Source organism: Pan paniscus, chromosome 16 (genome assembly GCF_029289425.2).
Source record: "Pan paniscus chromosome 16, NHGRI_mPanPan1-v2.0_pri, whole genome shotgun sequence".
Taxonomy (NCBI): domain Eukaryota; kingdom Metazoa; phylum Chordata; class Mammalia; order Primates; family Hominidae; genus Pan; species Pan paniscus.
This window is the reverse complement of record NC_073265.2, coordinates 56,584,295-56,606,842: the sequence shown is the minus strand read 5'-3', so window position 1 is coordinate 56,606,842 and position 22,548 is coordinate 56,584,295. Positions and strand designations below refer to the sequence as shown.

General features: G+C 36.3%; 1 protein-coding gene across 28 annotated transcripts in view; it reads right to left on the bottom strand.

The window, feature by feature from the left end:
- The window catches only part of IQCH (IQ motif containing H), a 249,328-nt gene that overhangs the window by 154,586 nt on the left and 72,194 nt on the right, over window positions 1-22,548 (bottom strand). For all 28 annotated transcript variants that reach the window (XR_008621111.2, XR_008621113.2, XR_008621115.2 and 25 more), the window contains 2 exons: window positions 12,324-12,444; window positions 7,640-7,768 (listed from right to left, as the gene is read on the bottom strand). Coding sequence is in view for 22 of the 28 variants with exons in the window: in XM_034939000.3 (XP_034794891.1) it covers window positions 7,640-7,768; window positions 12,324-12,444 (250 nt within the window). In the remaining 6 variants the exon portion in view is untranslated. The remainder of the gene's footprint in view (window positions 1-7,639; window positions 7,769-12,323; window positions 12,445-22,548) is intronic.

Here is a 22,548-nt window from a genome sequence, read left to right as displayed (position 1 = left end):
TATTGCTACAGAAAGATTAAAAGTAAAAAAATGAGAAAAGATATGCCAGGCAAACAATAACCAAAAGGAAGCTGATGTGGCTATATTAACAGATAAAATGCTATTTATGCTAAAAAGCAATTATAGAGATAATGAAGGACAGTGTGCAATGATAAAAGTTCCCATTTACTAGTAAGATATAATAACTATAGTAAGAGTTGGCAAGGATGTGAATCCACAGAGTATCTTACACACTGAAGGTAGAAATGTAAATTGATGCAATGACTTTAAAAGACAGTTTGGCATTACTTTCTAAAGTTGAATGTTCGCCTACCCCATGACCAACATTTCCACTCATATTGACCAAGAAAAACGCTTGTGCATACTCAGTAGGAAACGTGAAGGAATGCACGGCAGCACTGTTCACAATACCAAAGGATGAAATCAACCCAAAAGTCCATCAACAGAAGACTGGATAAATTAACTATGGTCTATTCAAACCATCACCTTCAGCAAACTAACACAGGAACAGAAAACCAAACACTGTATGTTCTCACTCATAAATGGGAGCTGAATAATGAGAACACACAGACTTAGAGAGGGGAACATTACACACCAGGGACTGTTGGGGGGTGGGGGGAAGCAGGAGGGAGAGCATTAGGACAAATACCTAATGCGTGCAGATCTTAAAACCTAAATGATGGGTTGATAGGTGCAGCAAACCACCATGGCACATAAATACCTATGTAACAAACCTGCACGTTCAGCACATGTATCTCAGAACTTAAAGTAAAATAAACAAACAAACAAAATGGAATATTCTACAGCAGCCAAAAGAAATGAATTCAGTGATGTGCAGCATATCTACTTCAAGACTCTAATTCAGTATTTCAGGGAGGGCCCTGGCATCTCTAGTTTGATGCATACAGGCCATCTCCTTAGAATTCCACTTCTCCAGCTTTGCATACAGCTCCCTATGCTTTCCTTTCATGTCAAGCAGGTGTCCCTCCCCCATTATTCTTTCTAAAAGTCAGACTTACTGAGTTATTACTTACATACGGTAAAATTCACCCTTTTTTAGTGTATACTTTTATAAGTTTTGGCAAATGTGTAAGTCATATAACCATCACCACAATCAAGATATAAAACAATTCCAGGCTAGGCACGGTGGCTCACACCTGTAATCCCAGCACTGTGGGAGGCCTAGGCGAGTGGATCACGAGGTCAGAAGATTGAGACCATCCTGGCCAACATGGCGAAACCCCATCTCTACTGAAAATATGAAAAATTGGCTGGGTGTGGTTGCGGGCGCCTGTAGTCCCAGCTACTTGGGAGGCTGAGGCAGGAGAATTGCTTGAACCTGGGAGGCGGAGGTTGTAGTGAACCGAGATCACGCCACTGCACTCCAACCTGGGCAACAGAGCGAGACTCCATTCTCAAAAAAACAAACAAAAACAATTCCAATACCTGCCAAAATTCCTGCATGCCCCTTTTACAGTCAACTACTCTCCCCACCCCCAGGCAACTCTTGATCTGTTTTCTGTCTTCATTGTTTCATTTTCTAAAAATGTCATGTAAATAGAATCATATGTTGTGTAGCCTGTTGAGTTTGGCTTCTTTCACTTCGCATAATGCATTTGGGATTCATCCGTATTGTTGCATGTATCAGCAATTAGTTCCTTTTTAGAGCAAGCTGTACTCCATTGTATGGATGTACCTCAATTCATCAGCTGAGACATCTGAGTGGTTTCCAGTTTTTGGTGATTATGAATAAAGCAACATTCATATATTACAAACCTTCATATACAGGTTTTTGTGTAAATATGTTTTCATTTATCTTGGGTAAATAGATAACTAGGAGTGAGATTGTTGGGTCATACAGTAAATGCATGTTTAACTTTATAAATAACTGCCAAACTGTTTTCCAAAGTGTTTGTACCATTTTGCATCCCTACCAACAAGGAATGAGAGTTGTAATTGTTCCATATCCTCATGTAGTGGTATCCCACTGTGGTTTTAATTTGCATTTCTCTAATGACTAATGATGTTAAGCATGCTTTCATGTATCTATTTACTATCCATATATCTCCTTTGGTAAAGTGTCTGCTCATGTCTTTTGTCTGTTATGTTATTGGGTTGTTTGTTTCTTATCACTGAGTTTTAAGAGTCTTTATATGTTCTGGATAAAAATACATGATCAGTTACTGTTTTAAAATATTAACTCTCAATCTATAGCTTTTCTTTCTTTCCTTTTTTTTTTTGAGATGGAGTCTTGCTCTTGTTGCCCAGGCTGGAGCAATGGCGCAATCTCGGCTCACTGCAACCTCTGCCTCCTGGACTCAAGCCTCAGCCTCCCGAGTAGCTGGGATTATAGGCACCCACCACCACGCCTGGCTAATTTTTGTATTTTTAGTAGAGATGGGGTTTCACCATGTTGGCCAGGTTGGTCTCAAACTCCTGACCTCAAGTGATCCACCCAACTTGGCCTCCCAAAGTGGTGGGATTACAGGCATAAGCCACTGTGCCTGGCCAATCTATAGCTTTTCTTTTCATTTTCTTAACACTGTGTTTCAAAGAGTATAAGTGTTTAATTTTGATGAAGTCCAATGTATCCATTTTTTCATTTTATGGATTTTGCCTTTGGTGTGGTATGTAAGAAACCTTTGCCTAACTCAAGAACACAAAAAATTTTCCCCTTTGTTTTCTTCCAAAAGTTTTCTAGATTAGGCTGTATATTTAATTTTATAAACCATTTTGGGTTAATTTTTGTACATGGTGCAAGGAATGGGTTAAGGTTCTTTTTTTCCCTTTTATACACATGTCCAGTTCTTCCAGCACAATTTGTTGAAAAAATTATGCCTTCTCCATTGAATTGCCTTTGCATCTTTGTCAAAAATGAATTGACCAAGTATGTGTGGTTCTATTTCTGTACTCTTTATTCTGTTCCATTGATCTCTGTGTTTATCCTTTTGCCAATACCACACGGTCCTGATTACTGTAGCTTTATATTAACTCAGATAACAAGAGTCCTCCAATGCTGTTTTCCTTTTTCACAATTGTACTAGCTATTGTAGTTCCTTGCCCTTTCCACAAACTTTAGAATCAGCTTTTCAATCTCTACAAAAAATCTTACTGAGATCCTGATTGGGACTGCATTGAATTTATAGATCAATTTGGGGAAAATTAATTACAAAAATATTGAGTCTTCTAATCTATGAACATGGCTAATCTTTCTAATTTACTTAGGTCTTTTTTTAATTTTTTCATTAGTGTTTTATAGCATCCAGCATCCATAGGTTTGCAAATATTTGTTAGCTTTATACCTAAGTATTTAATATTTGTTGTTATGTTAATGGTATTTTTTTAACATTTGATTTCCAATTGTTCATTTCTAACAAATTGAAATTCAATTTATTTTTGTATGTTAATCTTGTGTCCTCAAACCTTGCTGAACTTCCTTGTTAGTTCTAGTAGCTTTTGTGTGTGTGCGTGTGTGTGTGTGTGTGTGTGTGATGGCTTGCGAATTTCTATGCAGTAATTGTGCTGTTTGCAAAGAGAGTTTTATTTCTTCCTTTCCAATCTGCATGTCTTTTGTTTCTTTTTCTTACCTCACTGCATTGGCTAGGAACTTCAGTACAATGTTGAATAGAAGTGGTGAGAGTGCACAACCATGTCTTGTTCCTGATCTTAGGTGAAAAGCATTCATTCAAACACTATTGTGATATTAGTTGTAGACATCTTTTATCCGTTTGAGGAAGTTCCCTTGATTCTTAATTTTCTTAGAGCTTTTGATACAAATGGATGTTGATTTTTTTTAAATTGAGATGGTTATATAGTTTTTCTTCTTCAGTCTATTCATATGGTGACTTACAATGATTGATATTTAAATGTTGAAACAGCCTTGCATTCCTAGGATAAACCCCACATGGTCATGATGTAATATATATAAAATACATAATCTCTCTCTCTATATATAAACATATATATCTATATATAAATATATAGATATATAAAATATATAAAAATATCTATATATAAATATATATCTATATATATATAGACAGAGCGCTAGATTCAATTTGCTATATTTTGTGAAGGACTTTTGTATCTATTTTCATAAAGAATACTGGGCTGTAGTTTTTTTCTAAAGTCTTTGGTTGTGGTGTCAGGGTGATGATAGCTTCATAAAATTATCTGGGAAGTGTTTCTTTCTATTCTATTTTTCAGGAAGAATTTCTGCAACATTGATAATATTTCTTTTTTAATTGTTTGGTAGAATTCACCAGTGATGCCATATGGTATCATTTTTTTTCTTACAATGTTTTTAAGTACTAAGTCAATTTCTTTAATAAATATAGGACTAATCAGGTGATCTATTTCTTCTGGAGTGAGCTTAGGTAGTATCTGTCTTTCAAAGAATTTGTCCATCAATATAAGCTGTCAACATTATAGGCATAAAGTTGTTTATAATGTTCTCTTATCATCTTTTAAATGTCTATAGGATCTGTAATGATGTCTCTTCTTTTGTTCCTGATACTGGTCATTTGTGCCTTCTCTCTTTTAATCTTGGTTAGTCTGGCTAGAGGCTTACCAATTTTATAAAATGTTCCATGAAACACAGTTTGGTTTCACTGAATTCCTTTTTTTTTTTTTCTATTTTCCATTTCACTGACTTCTACTTTTGTCTCTATTATTTCCATCTGCTGCTTGCTTGGGTATAATTTGCTTTTCTTTTTCTGGTTTTTTAGAGTGGGAGTTTAGATCATTAATCTGAGATATTTCTTCTTTTCTAATAAAAGTATTTAATGCTAAAAATTTTTCTTAAGCACTACTTTAGCTGCATCTTACAAACTTCAATATGTTGTGTGGTCATTCCCATTTAATTCAAAATATTTTTTTAATATCCTTGTGACTTCCTCTTTGATCCACAGGTTATTTAGAAGTGTGTTTTTGCATTTGGGGGATTTTCTACTTTTTAGTTTAATTCTGTTAAGGTCAGAGAACATAATGTGTAAGATTTTAACTATTTTAAATTTGTTAATATTTGTTTTATGGTCCAGAATATGGTCTATTTTGGTGAATGTTCCATGTACATTTGAAGTAAATGCATGTTCTGTTGTGTTTTAATGCTCTATAATGGTCTACATGGCCTAAAATACTGTTCTATCATAGTCTTCTATAGCAGGGGTCCCTAACCCACAGGCCACAGACTGGGTACTGTGGCCCATTAGGAACTGAGCTACACAACAGGAGGCAAGTGGCAGGTGAGCAAGCATTACCATCTGAGTTCATGCCTCCTGTCAGATCAGCAGCAGCATTAGATTTTCATAGGAGCAAGAACCCTATTGTGAACTGCACATATGAGGGATCTAGGTTGCATGCTCCTTATGAGAATCGAATGCCTGATTATCTGAGGTGGAACAGTTCCATCCTGAAACTATTCCTCCCCACCTCTTGTCTGTGGAAAAATTATTTCCCAGAAAACTGGTCCCCGGTGTCAAAAAGGTTGGGGACCACTGTTCTATAGTATTTTTTGGGGGGGTTACTAGTTCTATTGATTATTGTGAGATATAATTCTGGATTTATTATTTCTGTTTTATTAATTTTTGCTTCATGTATTTTATATTTCTGTTTTTAAGTAAATACACATTTAGGAATGTATGTCTTCTTGCTGGATTGATCCTTTTATCATTAATGTGCCTCTTTATTCCTGTTAATGTGTCTTCATCTGATAGTAATAGAGCCATTCCAGCTTTCTTTTCATTATTGTTTGTATGGTATCTTTTCCCATCTTTCTCCTTTTTATTAATTTTTAATTTACATTTAATTTGTGTCTAGTCCTATAATTTATTTTTGAATTAAAAATATATAAACTTCTTATTTTGGAATAATTTTAGATACAGAAAAGTTGCAAAGATGATCTAGAACGGTCCTGTATACCTTCATTCAGTTTCCCTTAATGTTAACATATTCCATTACCACGGTCCATTTGTCAAAAGCAAGAAACCATCATTGATACATTATTATTAACTAAACTCAAGACTTCATTCAGATTTTACTAGTTTTTACACTCTTGTCTTCTTACTGTTCCAGGATCTTTTCCAGGATATCTCATTGTATTTAGTCATCATGTCTCCTTAGGCTCCTCTGGTCTGTGACAGTTTGTCAGTCTTTCCCTGTTTTCATGACCATGACAGCATTGAGGAGTATGGTCAGGTATTTTGTAGAATGCCTGAAATTTGGGTTTGTCTGATGTTTTTCTCATAGTTTTTCTGTAGTTATAGGTTGTTGGGGCAGAATAACATAAAGGTGAAGCCTTCCTCATCGTGTCATATTAGGGGGCACATTATATCAACATGAATTATGACTAATGATATTATCCTTGGTCATTTGGTTAAGGCAGGGTTTGCAGGTTTCTCCATTGCGAATTTTCTGTTTTTCTTCTTTCCGTACTCTATTTTGGATGTGAATCACTAAATCTAACTCACATTCAAAGAGAAGGGAGGGGTGGATAAATAAGCTCCATTTCCTGGAGGAGGAGGTAACTGTTTAAATTATTTGGGGCTGGGCGCGCTGGCTCATGGCTGTAATCCCAGCACTTTGGTAGGCCAAGGCGGGTGGATCACCTGAGGTCAGGAGTTTGAGACCAGCCTGGCCAACACGGTGAAACCTCATCTCTACTAAAAATACAAAAAATTAATCAGGCGTGGTGATGGGTGCCTGTAATCACAGGTACTTGGGAGGCTGAGGCAGGAGAATCGCTTGAATCCAGGAGGCAGAGGTTGCAGTGAGCCAAGATTGCGCCATTGCACTCTAGCCTGGGCAACAAGAGTGAAACTCCATCTCAAAAACAAATAAATAAAAATAAATACATTATTTGGAATTCTTCTATAGAAAGATTTGTCACTTCTCACCCTACTCCTATTTTAACCTATCTGTCTTGACATTTAAATTGCAATTCTTAGAGACCACATACAGTTGGGTCTTGCTTATTTATCCAATCTGACAATCTCTGTCTTTTAATTGGTGTATTTAGAACATTCACACTTAATGTAAAGATAGCCTTCACTTTGGACTGTTCCAGTATGTACAAATTCTAGTATTACAGTTTAGTTAAATAACATCAGTACCCCAACATAGTTCAAATTCCAGTTACCATAAAATTGTAATTGCATAAAATATAAATTTGCTGCTAGAACTCTATTCCACAAATCACTACATAAGTGACAGATGCATATCAAGGTCAGTGACCATTCAAGTCATTCCATTCAAAGTCTGTCAGTCATTGGTCACTGTGCATCTGTTTTTGAGTTTGCATACAGACTAAAGAATGTAGTAGTATTGCCTCTTTGACTCCCAGTGATAAATCCACATCATTTTTTTCACAAAAAATGTACAAATGAAAGACAGAGTTGGTTAAGGAGGTTAAAAGTACACCAGAAGAATGAAAACTGATAGTGCTCAAAGTGAAACGGAAATATATTGTAAATAGAATTATAGAAGAAATAGCTGACTGTGGGAATGTAGTGAAACTCAGGATGATTACAACTTTCATCTTGTCCTATTATTGAGGACAAAAGTTGGCTACTAGAAGGCTAGATCTGGGGCAGAGATAATTTCTGTGTGTCCCCAACTGAACTGAGATGCATGAGTGTCTTACCTACAGTTGGAATCTTACGTGCTTCATCAAAACTATGCAGAGGAGCTGTTCTGGGTGTAATGGGTGGATTCTGAAAGGTAATCCTTGCTGTTGGTGGAATCAGCCCTCGTTCTATCATACTTAAAATCCCTAAAAAGAAACATTAATAAAATGTGAGTTTAATTCCAAGCAATTCCACAAAGTCTGAGCTCTATAAATTTCACAAGTGTAACTTACTCCATTCATCATCTTATTTGTGAGGGTACATCTAGTGCCTTAATCCTTTGCATAAAAAAATAGCTACAGTACACATTCATTTAAATGTAATATTCTAACCCAAGGAAAAATGTCATTTCCAATGGCAGTAATATGAAATAAAATTGCACTAAAGTAATTTCATTTTAAGGTGGAAATATAATTTCAAGGCAAACTAAAACTTCTTTATACTTATGATATTTTCAATCATTGGTAATATTATTACTCTTTTTAAAATTCAGAGAAATCAGGCACAGATTCTTAATAACTAAGGAGATCCTTTGTTCCAAAAGAAGGAAATCTGTGTACTTGAAACCATGCCCCTGTTGTATAATCAGTCATGCTTTATAAAATAAGGAGTTATTTTTAGACATTTCTCATATCACCAGAAATATTAATGCTCAGATAGGTTATTTTAATACAACTGGGCAAAATGGTTAGTATTAATGTAACTAATTTACAATTCCTAGCATTCATACTGTGTTAGCATGGCTGGTGCCAAATCTTTTAAAGGATAAGAGACATCATTAAATAAGTAAACAAATGAATAAGTCAATGAATGATTGACCCAAGCCTGCTGTTAGAGGGAAAACTTTTGTTAAGGTGGATCTACTGTGTTGAAGCCAGAAACCTAGAAACTTGGGGACTACTTGCAATAAGTTTGTGGTAGGGCTTCAGTTTCTTGTTGCTCTTTTACATAATAGAAAGTAAGTAAAGAGCTCTGGGTCTCAACAAAATCCTAGAATACAAACTGTGTATTCAAGTTGGCCTAAGTTGAAGAATTTGGCACACAACTTGGTCCCTTCTAAGAGGGACCAATGCTATTTCTATTTACCTTATGACCTCTATACTATATTACTATTAAGAATGTTAGTCTAGTGTTATAGGAATTCAGTAGAATGATCACTGAAGGGTTGGAGAGCTGAAAAATAGTTCACTTGTAAAACACTGATTTCAAAGAGAAATCTTCAGTTTACTTACTGAAGAATCATTTAGGGGAAGAATTTGTTATTAAAAGCGGAGATGCCTGGGCCCCAACTCAACCTGTCCAAACTTCTGAGGACAGGGCCTGGGAATCTGCATTATTGAAGGCTCCAGGAGATATTCATGTGCGCTGAAGTTAGAGAACCACTAGAATTGGGGCCCAGTAACATACACGTTAAATAAGCACTCCAGGTTAATCTTTTGTACTCTTAACACTTAAGAATTACTGATCCAGAGTATAACACTTTAGGACCTTTTTGAAATTAGTACTTCAGGTTTTAATTTTTATAACACTAGATTGAACTACTTTAAAAATCTTGTAAGACTAATTCTTTGTCCTCACAAATATTTTCCACCTATAAATATCAAATTTCATTTCCAAGAACTCTGCCTGTTTTGCAGATGTGAAAAACAGGTCTCCCTATAATTTAATATATTTTTCATTTCAAGAGTCAGTTTCATTTTCTGAGAATTCTGAAGACTATAAGCACGATTTCAACCCTTGCTTTGGTGCTGGTTGAAACAATTATCCTAATTTCAGACAAACACATATATGTGCCCATCTACTATTGGAAGGAAAAAATTAAGATTTTCGAATAAGCAGAAGAGATTACTGAGTATCTTTTCATTGAAATGCTGGAATCTCTGAAGATTATCTGACCTACAGTCCTACAGGACTCTGTATGCATCTTTGTTTTGTTTTGCTTTTTTAGAGACAGGGTCTCATTCTGTTGATCAGGTTGGAGTGCAGTGGCACCATCACAGCTCACTGCACCCTTGAATACCTGGGCTAAAGTGATCCTCCTGCCTTATCCTTGGTAGCTTAAACTATTGGAATAGCACCATCGTGTCTGGCTTTTTTTGTTTTAATGTAGAGACTAGGTCTTGCTATATTGTCCAGGCTAGTCTTGAACTCCCGGTTTCAAGCAATCTTCCTGCCTTGGCCTCCCAAGGTGCTGAGATTATAGGTGTGAGCCACTGTGCCAGGTGTGAGCCACTCTGCATCTTTGTTTTTAATTGTCCATTTTATAATTCTGTAAAGATTAAGGTTCATTTGTAGAAATCTGATAAGAATGTCACTAATTATTGTTTATACACATGCAAATTTAAATTCTTACACATGGAAGGACCACTCCCTGAAAAGCCAGTTTTGCACCCATTTGCAAATTTTCTTTTGAACTGGTTGTTAACTGATGAATTAAATAAAAATCTTTGACCTGTGTTCATTTTATGTTTGTATGAGAGTCATGATTTTAGCTGTTTTTGAAAGTTATCCTTTAACACCATTGTTTTATTAAATCCTCACCCATGTTTAATAAAACACCATGTTTTATTAAATCCACCCTTACTTTCCTGTTGAATAGATTAAGAGTTGGAAGTTCATTCATTCTGTCATTCGTTTAACTAATAAAGTGCCTATTATGTGTCAACAACTATTCTGGGGGCTGGGGATGCAGTGGTGAACCAAAAAGACCTCATGGAGCCTCAAGTGGTAAAGAAGATATTAAATAGATTTAAAATAAATATATTATGATAAATTGTGATAATCTCTGAAGGAAAAGGACAGGTGCTTGAGGAAGTGACCTTTACTGGCAGAGGAAAAGGCACTTGTGATCTGCAAATGTGCTTGGCCTGATAAAGATGAGAGATGAGAGCGAAGGCCTAGGTGGCTAAGTATAGAGACAGCTGAGTGAGATGAGAAATGGAGATGTAGGTGAGGGCCAGATCAAGCACACCTTGTTCATAGAGTTCAGAGTTTCTTCTAAGATCAGAGAGCAATTTGCCTCAAGTCACAGAGCCAAACTGAAATTTGGTCTATGTAATGTAAAACTTGTATTCTTAACCATTTGGAGGGGTGGGGCAAAGCTTTCTTTTTTGGATTTAGCCAGGTATTCAAGAAAAAGTAGGGAAGTTTGAAGTTCATTTTTCAAAATGATTCTCTCTTCTGCATGTTATTAGTCTTTCACCTCATTCTGGACCTGTGTAGATCTGGGGTGAGGCTAAAACAACATTTAAGGGCATCAGAAACACCTAAAAAAATATAGACACTGTATTTATATTTCTGTGGCTTGTGGCTTCCTGACATTCATAGTATCTTGCACAATACCAGACATATTGCAAGTACTCAATAAATATATGCCGATTAATTTATTAATCCCTAATATGACAGTAGGCCATGTGTTCTCATGAAGATAATTTAGAAATGAAAATGTGATTTTTTTTCTGGATGAAGTTGCCAAAATTCTAGATTTACTTTTATTTTGTGGCTTTTTTTTATTGTCTCTATTGCTAAAGCAGAGCAGATAGATAGATAGATAGATAGATAGATAGATAGATAGATAGATAGACAGACAGACAGACAGATATATCGATTCATTCATTCATTCACTATTTCATTCATCCTAATTTGGTTCAGGAAGAATATAAGATGGTATTAAAGCAAGAAATGGGAACACTCTGCTGGTGTTATTCAGTATTCCCAGGAAGTAAATATTACATAAGCTAACTAGAAAGCATATGTCACAAAGATTGCTGAACAATGGTTTATAACCAGGAAAGTTGTGAGAAGCTTAACAAATCCAGAGATTTATAATGATCTCAGGTTATCTACCACCAGCAGACAGAGGATGCAGTAGCTAGAAGCTGGAGGACTTTGAATTTCCAGGTGGCAGAAGAACCTTTGGGAACCAGCTTTGGGTCCTAAAAATTCCAGACAACAGATAGAAGGCGAGATAAGGAGTAATTAAAGACCGTCTCACTAAGTTATATTTGAGATAGGAAAGGGATCCATTTAGGCATTCTTTAACACTTTGGTCAATTAAATTAAATAGCAGGGAACAGTAGAGATGGTTACACTTAAGACATTCAGTATTTGGTCACTCGCTTGCTTATTCTTTCATTTTCTTATTCACTCAATCTACACTTAGTATCTACAAAATGCTGGATATGGTTCTAGGTGCTAGAGATACTGAGATAAAGATGAAATCCTTTGCTTAAAAACAAAATCCACTGGTTTCACAAGACTAGAGTTTAGACTAAAACATGCATAGTTTAAACACTAATTACATTAATTCTGGCTTCATATTTCCTTATAATAGGGTATTGAAATAAATTTTTAAAATGCTACCAGAATAATATATCAAAAATGATCTGCTCAGAAACTTAATAAATTCTAATGCTATCACATAAACACAATGATCATTTTAATAGGTAATAAGACCATCTAAATCAATATTAAATCCATAGAATGATGAATTTTACAGGTGGAAGGGACTCTAGTGATCGTCTTGTCCAACCTTTTGATTTACAGAGCAGGAAACTCAGACCAGAGTGAGGACCTGACTTGTCTGAGGCCACCCAGGAGAATTAGTGGCTGAGCCAGAGTCCAAATTCAGGCCTCCGATCCTACCTCAATGCTCTTTCTTTTACATTCCTAAACACATAAAATGGCTATTGAATCACTAACCTTTGTGGGCATCTGCTTGTAAGACTGGTATAGGAGTGAAATAGGGATCTGTGCGATGAGAAGATGGCAGAACCGTGAGGTTGGATATGTTAGACCCTTTGATTAACTTCGAAACCTTTACCTAGATAATAAAAAATTTGTTTCAGCAAACATTTTTGCCTTCACAGTGAACAGTTTTCTTCTTGTAAACAATAAATAAAGTTATGAATAGTTGCATTAAGTTTTAATAAAGTAGCAATATCAGCTCCAATTTTATTGCTCATGAATACCCTGTGCTATTGTCTACTACCATCAGGAGTTTGTGTAATTTAAAATAGTTAATTAAATCCAATTAACAAGTTGTGATTTCCACTATATAAAGTCAACATAGTAGTTAATAAAAGAACTATTAAGATTTTGTTCAATTTTAATGACTACAATATACAAATGCTAAATCTTGACAGAGGAGGTTTTGAATACAGCAAAGTTTTGTACCAAAAAATTTCCCAGGAAATAAATGTTAGAGTGTTAATGTTAAAACAAAAAACCTGGAAGACTTAAAAGATAAACATGTCAATCAATATTAATTCTGGGTAGATTCTTTTGCAGATCTCAGAGATGGTTACAAAGACACAATATCTAGATCAGTTAGAGAAGATAATTACTTTTCCTAAAGTCATAAAATGCTTTTATTACAGTTACAAAATATGAATTGTTTCTATTAAATGGTTTCTAGATTTTAAAGATTACATATATTGCATATAAATCACATTTGATTGTATAGTCCAACTATACTATTTTTACCTTTATCGTAGGAGTTTATGAATTACCTGGGTTCTCTCAGCAGGGAAAATGCAACTTTGGTATTTATAGTTTGGTATTTATAGACTGAATTTTCAAGTCATTTTCCAAACATTAATTAATTTTACATAACTTCCAAGGGAACTAGGTAACAGTTTGCTATTTAACTAATAAAGAACTCAAGACAGAAAGATTAGTAATTTGTTCCAGGCCATGCAGTATACTAGATATGCACAGATTATTCAATTCTGAAATTAATCTGATTTTACATTGGTAAAATTTGCCATTGGACTCGGCTGCACAATACCTTATTGCCATTAAGGTCATAGTGACTTTAAGGAAAAAGAAAGGGAAAGCTTCATCAAGACCAGAGGGAGAAAATCACTTTACAAAATAAGTATCTATTAGCTGAGAAATGTCTGGACAAAGGGTTAGGGCCCCCACTGCCAGGATGTGGTAACACCATGAACATCAAACACTTTGATGATGTTTGGTAAATAAATAAAAATAGTATTTTGAATAGGAAAGAGTAGACTGTTAGTGCAATCTGCTTCTCCCCAGGTGAGTCAGAAGGGGAAAGGGAGGTGCTACCAGCCTCGCCTTAATGAGAGTGCAGGACTCATAAGAAGATTTATTTATTATGAGACTCTGGTCTTCCTGATCCACATTGGTTTCTTGCCCTTATCCTCAGCTCTCCTCTCCCCACCTCATCTCCAGACATGAGTAGCTTCCAGGATCTCCTCCTAATCAGTGAGGCTGAGATATCCAATGCACTGTGCTCTAGCAGGCATGTACATAGCTGAGAATATTCATTATCAAAAGTGGCAGGGTCTCCACTTGTCTGATTGATATAAAGGTCAGTGAGACAAAGGTAAATCAGAGGAAGAGAGAAAGATTCAACTTAAATAAAACTGTCAAGCACTGTGATGATGTAAAATATAGGTTTGGCAGTTTCAGGACACAGAGGATAATTTATCCGGATTTTCTGAAAGCCTTTGACAAAGAACACCTGACAACCTGCTCTGGCAAGCTAAAGTAGCAGGATCGAACATAAAACACAACATAAAGGATGACACAAAGGAGAGGACGGTAGGCAAGTGATGTTCAGACTCTGTCAGGCAATCAGCACATTCATCACACTGCTTTAATTCTTTCAATTGCATCAATCTAAACAATGTAAAAACCAGACCGAAGAACTATGCTGAAAAGGCAGTGAGGTGACTGTGTGTGTAGTGTGTGTGTGTGCACGTGTGTGTGTGTGTATGTGTTGGAGAATGGAAGGTAGTGTTTTCGTTGACAGAAATAAATCCCTCAGATAGTGTCACTGGATAGGAAACATCTGTCCACTCTGCTGTCCTCTTCCATGGTAAGGATAATCACTTCTGCGTATGCTTGGTTGGAGGGTGAAGGAATGAAACAACCTTCAGCATTTACTGAGCACTTACTATATAACACTAACTTTAACACGCTGAGCATTAAATTTCATGAGCAATGGAAAAGCTAAGGGCTGCAGGAGTATAGAAGAGGGAGTAATTAACTCTGCCTGCTTGTATTGCAGAAGGCTTTGCAGCGACTCTCAGCCCTGGCTGTATATTAGAATCACTCAGGGAGCTTTTTAAAAATACTGCCGCCTGGGACCCAACCCTGGGCAATTAACTCAGAATAGGTAGGCTGGGGCCTGGGCCTCAGTATTTCTAGAAAGCTCCCCAGGTGATTCTGATGCGTAGCCAAAGTTAAGATGTACTGCAGTAAGTGACATTTAAATTGCATCTTAAAGAAAGCACTAAATTATATCAGGTGGAGAAGAGGATGCAGTTATAGGTAGTAAAAGTGGTAGCAATGGTGCAAAACAGCATATTTCATGCATGAAGATTTCACTGACGAGAAGGAGTTCTATGTGACTGGAGTATAGGGTATGGGTATGAGAAGGAGGGTAGGATGGGGGAATGAGACTGGAACGGTAGATTGAGACTGATGCAAATTAAAGAAACCAGCTTTATGAATGTGCTGATCGCCTGAAAGGATTCAAATATCATCTGCTGTGGCTTCTTCTTTTTGTCATGTTTTTTATTATATTTTATTCTGCAACCACACTTTGTAGTTTGTATAATATGATATAATATAAATCATATTATAAATAGAACAATGTCCCTTCTAGCTAGTTTCTCATTATTATTTCCTCAACTGGAATTCAGAACTTTATCACTTGATGCTAAATCTTCTATAATAGCTTAAAAATTTTTTTTCAGACAGGGCCTTACTTACTCTGTCACCCAGGCTGGAGTTCAGTGGCACGATCACAGCTCATTGCAGCCTTCACCTCCTGAGCTCAGATGATCCTCCCACCTCAGCCTCCCAGGTAGCTGGGACCACAGGTGTGCACCAACACACCTGGTTAATTTTTTGTATTTTTTGTAGAGACAGGGTTTCGCTATGTTGCCCAGGCTAGTCTTGAACTCCTGAGCTCAAGCCATTCTACTGCCTTGGCCTCCCAAAGTGTTGGGATTACAGGTGTGAACCACTGCACCCTGCCAAAAATTTTTGAAAATGTAAAAAATATAGAAAAGCTTAAAGAAGAAAACAGCAATCATATTCCCATCAGCCAGAATTAACTATTGTTAATATTTTGGCATATTTGCTTCCAGTGTTTTCAAATAGAAAAACCATTCTATTTTATTATTTTGGTAAAAATGATGTATGCCCATTATAAAGATTTCAAGCAGTGTAGAAATACAAAAGACAAAAGTTTAAGAGATCATGCCAAATATCATCAGGTGATCCATCGTCCCTGACATCTTTAGAATGATATATCCTTGTATAAAAAATAGGACTTATGTTATTAATTTTACATGAGGAAAAAAGGCTGAATTAAACCTAACACATTATTAAACTTCAAATAAATATTTCTTTACCACAAGATTTCTCTGAATTAAAAATGATTCCTCTGCAAGGGCTGGCAAATTTTTCCTTAAAGGGCCAAATTACAAATATTTTAGGCATGAAGGCTCTGTTCAGATTTGTTGTTTTGTAGTTAAAAGCAGCAGGCAGACAATTTGTAAATAAATGAGTGAAGCTGTGGTCTGAATGTTAGTGTCCCTCCTAAATTCACATGTTGAAACTTAATCACCAATGTGATACTTTTAAGAGATGGGGACTTTGGAAGGTGGTTTGATCATGAGGATGGAATCGTCATGAATGGGATTATAAAAAGAGACCCCAGAGAGCTGCTATGTCCCCTCCACCATGTGAGGACACAGAGAAAAGGCGCCATCTATGAACCAGGAAACAGGTCCTCACCAGACACCAAATCTGCCAGCAGCTTGATTTTGGACTTCTCAGCTTCCGAAACTGTGAGAAATAAATTTCTGTTGTTTATAAACCACCCAGTTTATCGTATTTTTGTTATAGCAGCCCAAATGGACAAAAACTTTATTTACAAAAACAGGTGGCCTGCCCTCAAGCAGTAGTTTGTGTACCCCTGCTCTAGAGTTAAATAAAGTTGACTCTGAAAAATGTTTAGATCTATTTACCACGATTTTATTTTGAATACTATATCTTAGCTTCAAATGGTGAGAAAATTAGAACTCTCTTGATGCCCTGATCTCCACTCCCTCACCTCCCCAATCTTGATTGTATCTTAATTTTTGCACCATCCAGATTTATAATGTTCACATTCTGTTTTGGTACCATGATTCTATGATTGTTTAGTATTAGCTCTACATATAAATGGGTCCAGTGCTCACAAATAGTTCATTTGTCATGGCTTCTCTGCTTGAGCTCTTTTATTGATCTCTTAATTGGCTAGCTTTGGTTATCAAGTAGTTTTTCCCAACAAGTGTTCATGTGTACTTTACTAGAATTAAAGCAAGTCATACTTGAATTACATCTGGGGTCATCCTTTCTTTTCTCCAAATTTTGTAGATATTGCACCATTTTCTTCCACAATGATAATTATTGTGAAGTCTGACAGCCATCTGCTTTTCCACCCCTGGTTGGTGATTTACTTTCTTCTCATCTGGATGTCTGAAGCATTCTTTGTCTTTGAAATCCAAATATTTAACTAAAATATATTTGTATGTTAAATATTCAAAATCAAATTTTCCTGGGATTTGATGTTTTCTTTTTACCTGTAGACTCAGTTCTTCCTTGACTTTGAGAAAATTTTCTTACATTATATTATCGAATACCCTTTCTCTTTCATTTTCTGGGTTCTCTGGTTTAGGGACACCAAATATCCTTAAATGTTGGCTCATCCTTATCTTTCATATTGTGGTACTTGGTTCCTTTTAGAATAGGACATCCTGAGTTTTAGCTGAGTACATGTCTGTCCACTTACAGAATACATTTCCCAGCATCCCCTGTGGCTAAATGTGGACCAGTGACCAAATTCCAGCCAATAAGATGTAAGCAGAAGTGATCTGTGTAACCTCTGGGTCATGTCCTCAGAGTGCTTGGCAGTACTATCATCATCCTTCCTAAGGGCTGAAATGTGGGTGTGGAGAGGAGCCAGCTTCCACCACTGGGATTAGAATGTCCTGTAACTACTGTAATGAGGAGATGATGGAGATCAAGATGAAAGAAATCGTATCTTGAATGACTGTGTAGAGCAGAGCTGTCCTGCCAGCCTTGGACTTCTCACTTGTGGACTGTTTTGAGAATGAGAAATACACTAATTTATTTAAGTCATTATATTTTTGGATTTCTTTGTTATAGTTTGTACCAAACTAATAGGTATATCTATTAGCTTCTAATTAACCTCCTTTGTCTTTTTCTTCTGCATTTACTGTACTTAAAGTCTTTTCTCTATGTCAGTATTTTAATATTCAGCAGTGTCTGTTATGTTCATTGTATTTATAGTTTATTTATGAGTTCCATAAAGTATTCTGGTATTCAATTTGTTTCCTTATATCTGCAAGGATATATATCCCTTATATCCCTTTTTTATTCTGCTATTTTATCATCTCATGTTTGAGCTCTAGTTTAAATTAATTTATGTTCTCTTTAAGTTGTAGTATAATGTGAAGTAATTGTGAGAAAATTCCTTCTGCTCCTTCATTTATGTTTTTTCTAGGTTAGGCTTTGTCTTTTGCAGCCCCTAATTCTCCCTTCCATTTCCCCTCCCTTGCTTTCATTAGCTGTGGGTGAAATACTGACTTGGAGAAAATACAAAGACCACAGGAAATCCATATAGTGACCATATCATTTCTTTTTCTCTTGTGCATACTTGGGTAGCTCTGTCCAGACATTCTACTTGCTGTGATGTAGAATCTCCTCTCCCATTATCTGGTACCAGTGTGTGATCTCTCCCAGCAACATGTGAGAACTGGGCATTCTGGGTTTTTTTCTACCTTTCTGTTACCTGAGGGCTTGGATGGGGGTAAGCCTCTGTTGAGGTATGCAGTCCTTGTTAAAGTTTTTAGGCTCTCCTGACTGTCTTGAGATCTTGAGAAACATCCTCCATCAGGGCTTGCTTACTTAGTTGAAGATAAGGCCATCCCTCCCTACCTTCAACCCCATGTTATGGAAGAGAAAAACTAAGAAGCAGAAAGGAAAAATAGCCAAAGCATACAGTTTATCAATTTCAGAGGCAGAATGAAAAATGCATGTCACTGCTTCATGGCCCAGTGGGGCTTTTTTGTTTGTTTTTTGTTGTTTTTTTACTGCACTTTCTTAGTTTCTGATGCTTTCACCAAGCACAGCTTAGGTCACCGGCTCTACCCTATGTCCTACCACTCTGCCAGCTTTCTCAGGTCTTTCTTGGTGCCACTTAAATATAGTAGGAGTCTCACTTCCTCTTGGTCAGGTTTACCAGCATTCTTGGAGACAGAAGAAAATTCCCTGGGGAGGCATCTATAATAAAGGCAAGAATCTTGGGCTTGGAGCACTGGACTGGATTCCTAGCTCTGTCACTTAATTAGCAATGTGCAGAGTGTATGTTATTTAACTTCTCTGAGTCTCAGTTTTATCTTCTGTAAAATAGGAATCCTCTTATCCACAGGGCAAGTAATTTTTATGTAAAGGATCTGCTTCTGGAAGCATTTCATAATTCTGAACTCACATAATTCAAGACAGGCAAAGAATGGCAGGTATGGCAAAGACTGCTGGCTGACATCCAGAAATTACATCTCCCAGACTGCCTTGCAGCTTTCTGTGGCTTTCAGACAAGGTTCTGGCCAGTGGTATAGGAACCTACTGACTCTACTGACTGAAATAAAGACATGATGGTGGGAGCCGAGTAGCCACCTGAGATCACAAGATGCCTGTCCAGGAGGTCAGAGCAGTCAGATGGAAAGTGTGTATGGACCTGACATTGTGGAACTGCCAGACGAGCCACAAACTTCTATGCTCAAACTGTTAATTATGGTTGTATTTAATCTATTGTTATTTTCTACATTTTCAGAGCTCATATCCTAAATAATACAGGACACACACACACACATATATAATTCACTATATATGTGTATGTGTGTGTGTGTATATATATAATTCACTCAAATTTGAATTATTTCAAACTTTATGTATAAAGCCAGAATTTGGCTAGGTGCAGCGGCTCATGCCTGCAATCCCAGTGCTTTGGGAGGGTGATGTGGGAGGATTGCTTAAGGCCAGGAGTTCGAGACCAGACTAAGCCACATAGTGAGATCCAGGCTCCACAAAAAATAAAAAAAATTATCTGGGCATGCACCTGTAATCTCAGCTACTTGGGAGGCTGAGTGAGGTGAGAGGATTGCTTGAGCCCAGGAGTTTAAGGCTACAGTGAGCTATGATTATGCCACTACATTCCAGCCTGAGTGACAGACAGACCTGGTTTCTATATCATGATACTTTGAATTTATAAAATCCTATTTTACATAAAATTCACCATCACTGTTCTTCCATAAGGCTATTGTGAGGAATTAATGAATTAATATATGGAGATGCACTCCATAAATTATTTTTCACACCAGGAATGGGTTTTTTTCCATGTAAACATTTTATTGAAGTACAACTTTTTTTTTTTTTTTTTGAGACAAGGTCTTGCTCTGTTGCCCAGGCTGGGGTGCAGTGGTGTAATCACAGCTCACTACAGCCTCGACCTCCTGGGCTCAAGCAATCCTCCTACCTCAGCCTCTTGAGCAGCTGGAACTACAGGTGCACACCACCAGGCCTGGGTAATTTTTGTATTTTGTGTAGAGATTAGGTTTCACCATGGTGTCCAGGCTAGTCTTAAACTCCTAGGCTCAAGTGATCCTCCCATCTCAGCCTTCCAAAGTGCTGGGATTACAAGTGTGAGCAACCATGCCCAGCCACAATATTCATTTTTTAAAAGGCACAAGTGATCAATTGTTATCAAGTGACCACTGTGGGTAACTAGTATCCAGAGCAAGGAGTAGAGCATTACAGACACCAGAAGCCCCTTGTGTGCTCCCTCCCAGTCACTACCACAACTCAAAGGCAGCCAGCATTCTGAATTCTATTGCCACCTATTGTTTTTGTTTTCAAACTTTATATAGATTATTACAGTATGTATTCTTTTGTATCTGGCTTTTTTCTTTCAAAACTGGTTGTGAGATTCACCATGTTATTGTGTACAGCAGTATGTTCATGCCATGAACTTTTAAGTATTGATTTTAAGTCATAAATTATACATATTATCAGTAAGACTTGAGCCTCACCTAGCACTTTTTTGCATTTCTTACAATGTTCCTTCTAGAATATTCTCCTCTAGGCTCTGCTATTAAATTCTTGTCACCCTTTAACAACTAGCTAAAACGTAATCTCCTGTAGGAAATCACTTCTGATCTCTTCTTCCTCTGATTTTCTATAGTTTTTCTTTTTACTTATCTTGTTACATTTATAACATATATTGTAATTATTTGTATACTATTCTGAAGGCATTATGCAATTCAAAACTCATTTAATTCTGTCTTATTATCTCAATTGAAGAAGAAAAAGAGCAAAGAATGTTTTAAAAAATAATCACTTAAGACTTTCTGGGAAGGAGCAATTAAAATGAACATATTAGTAGCAAATATTTTCTATTTTGATAAAGGTAATACAATAGCAAGTATTACTTTTATGGTAATGGTGGAGCAGCTTATAAAAGACTCTCTCTCCTGAAGACAATAATAACAAACTCTGGACAAAATGTAAAAAAAAACTAAAAACAAACAAACAAAAAACCCCCACAAAACTCCAACTATTTGAAGGCACTGAGAATGAAAGCAGGCAGAAGCTAGAGGGTAGCTGATCTTGAAAGAAGGGAACTTCAACAGTTGAGATTTATGTGTGTGTAATTTCTGGCCTGGAAGTACTTCTCAGACTATGAGAGGCAGAGTGGCTATAATTCAAGAAGAAAAACACAGTCTTACTGGCTTGAAAGTCAAGAGGATGGAGTTTAGTGCTGTCATAAAAGCTGAAAATAGGGGGAAATAATAGAAATGAGGAAATTGCAAGAAGGACAGGAGATTCCAAAATTTGCAAATAAATGACATATAAATCCTTGGCTGACCTCTGAGCTCCATGTATCTGAAAGAGGTTTTAAAGGAGCCCAGCCAGGATGGAACTGTTAAAGATTTTTAAAAACTGAGCAGAGATTTCAGCTGCTACCAACCACAGCAAGCATAGAGTCTGGAGTTTGAATCTAGCCAAATTAACTGCCTACTTGAATAAGAATCAGCACTTTAGGAAGCAAGATAACAATTCCAAGTCTCTAGAACGTATCATTTATAATGTTCATAACAATAAAAGTTCTTGTACATACAAAGAAATAGGAAGATGTAGTCCACAGTAAAAAGAAAAAGTAGGCAATAAAAACAGATCCTAAGATGACTCTGATATCAGAATGAGCAGATAAGGACTCTAGAGCTGCTGTTATACATTTTTTTTAAGATTTGATGTGATTTATTATGCAGCAATGTATCATCAAATCATGGAGTATCAAAATATTCAGACATTGCATGTCCATGCGTCTAAATATTTTAGGTTTTTAAATAGATGACCAAAAGAAATACCAATAATTTTGCATAATGGGTAACACTTAAGCTGTGGTGATTCACAAACTCAGAAAGCTTGTAATTGAAAAAAGAAATAATATTTACTTGATTTTGTCTCTGAATTTCCTTATGACTTGTACTCACTTCTAATATAACCACTTCTAATATACTCTCTGCTAATACAATATACCTAAATTATAAATTGAATTATACTTCTCTTTCCTACAGCGAGCCTCCATTTAACAAATGTAAATAGAAATCTGAAAAATACATAGGATATTCTAGATTAAGAATTTCTGTTTATATTTTAAGCAAAATTTTCAATGCTTTAAGTAAATATATTCATATTGATCAGTCCTTAAAATTAACAGAAACCTTTAGTAAATCTTCACATTTTGACAACAATGTTCAAAAACAATGCTTGCAAGGTAAACTAAAATCTGAAATCAATTTACTAAAATATAGAAAGC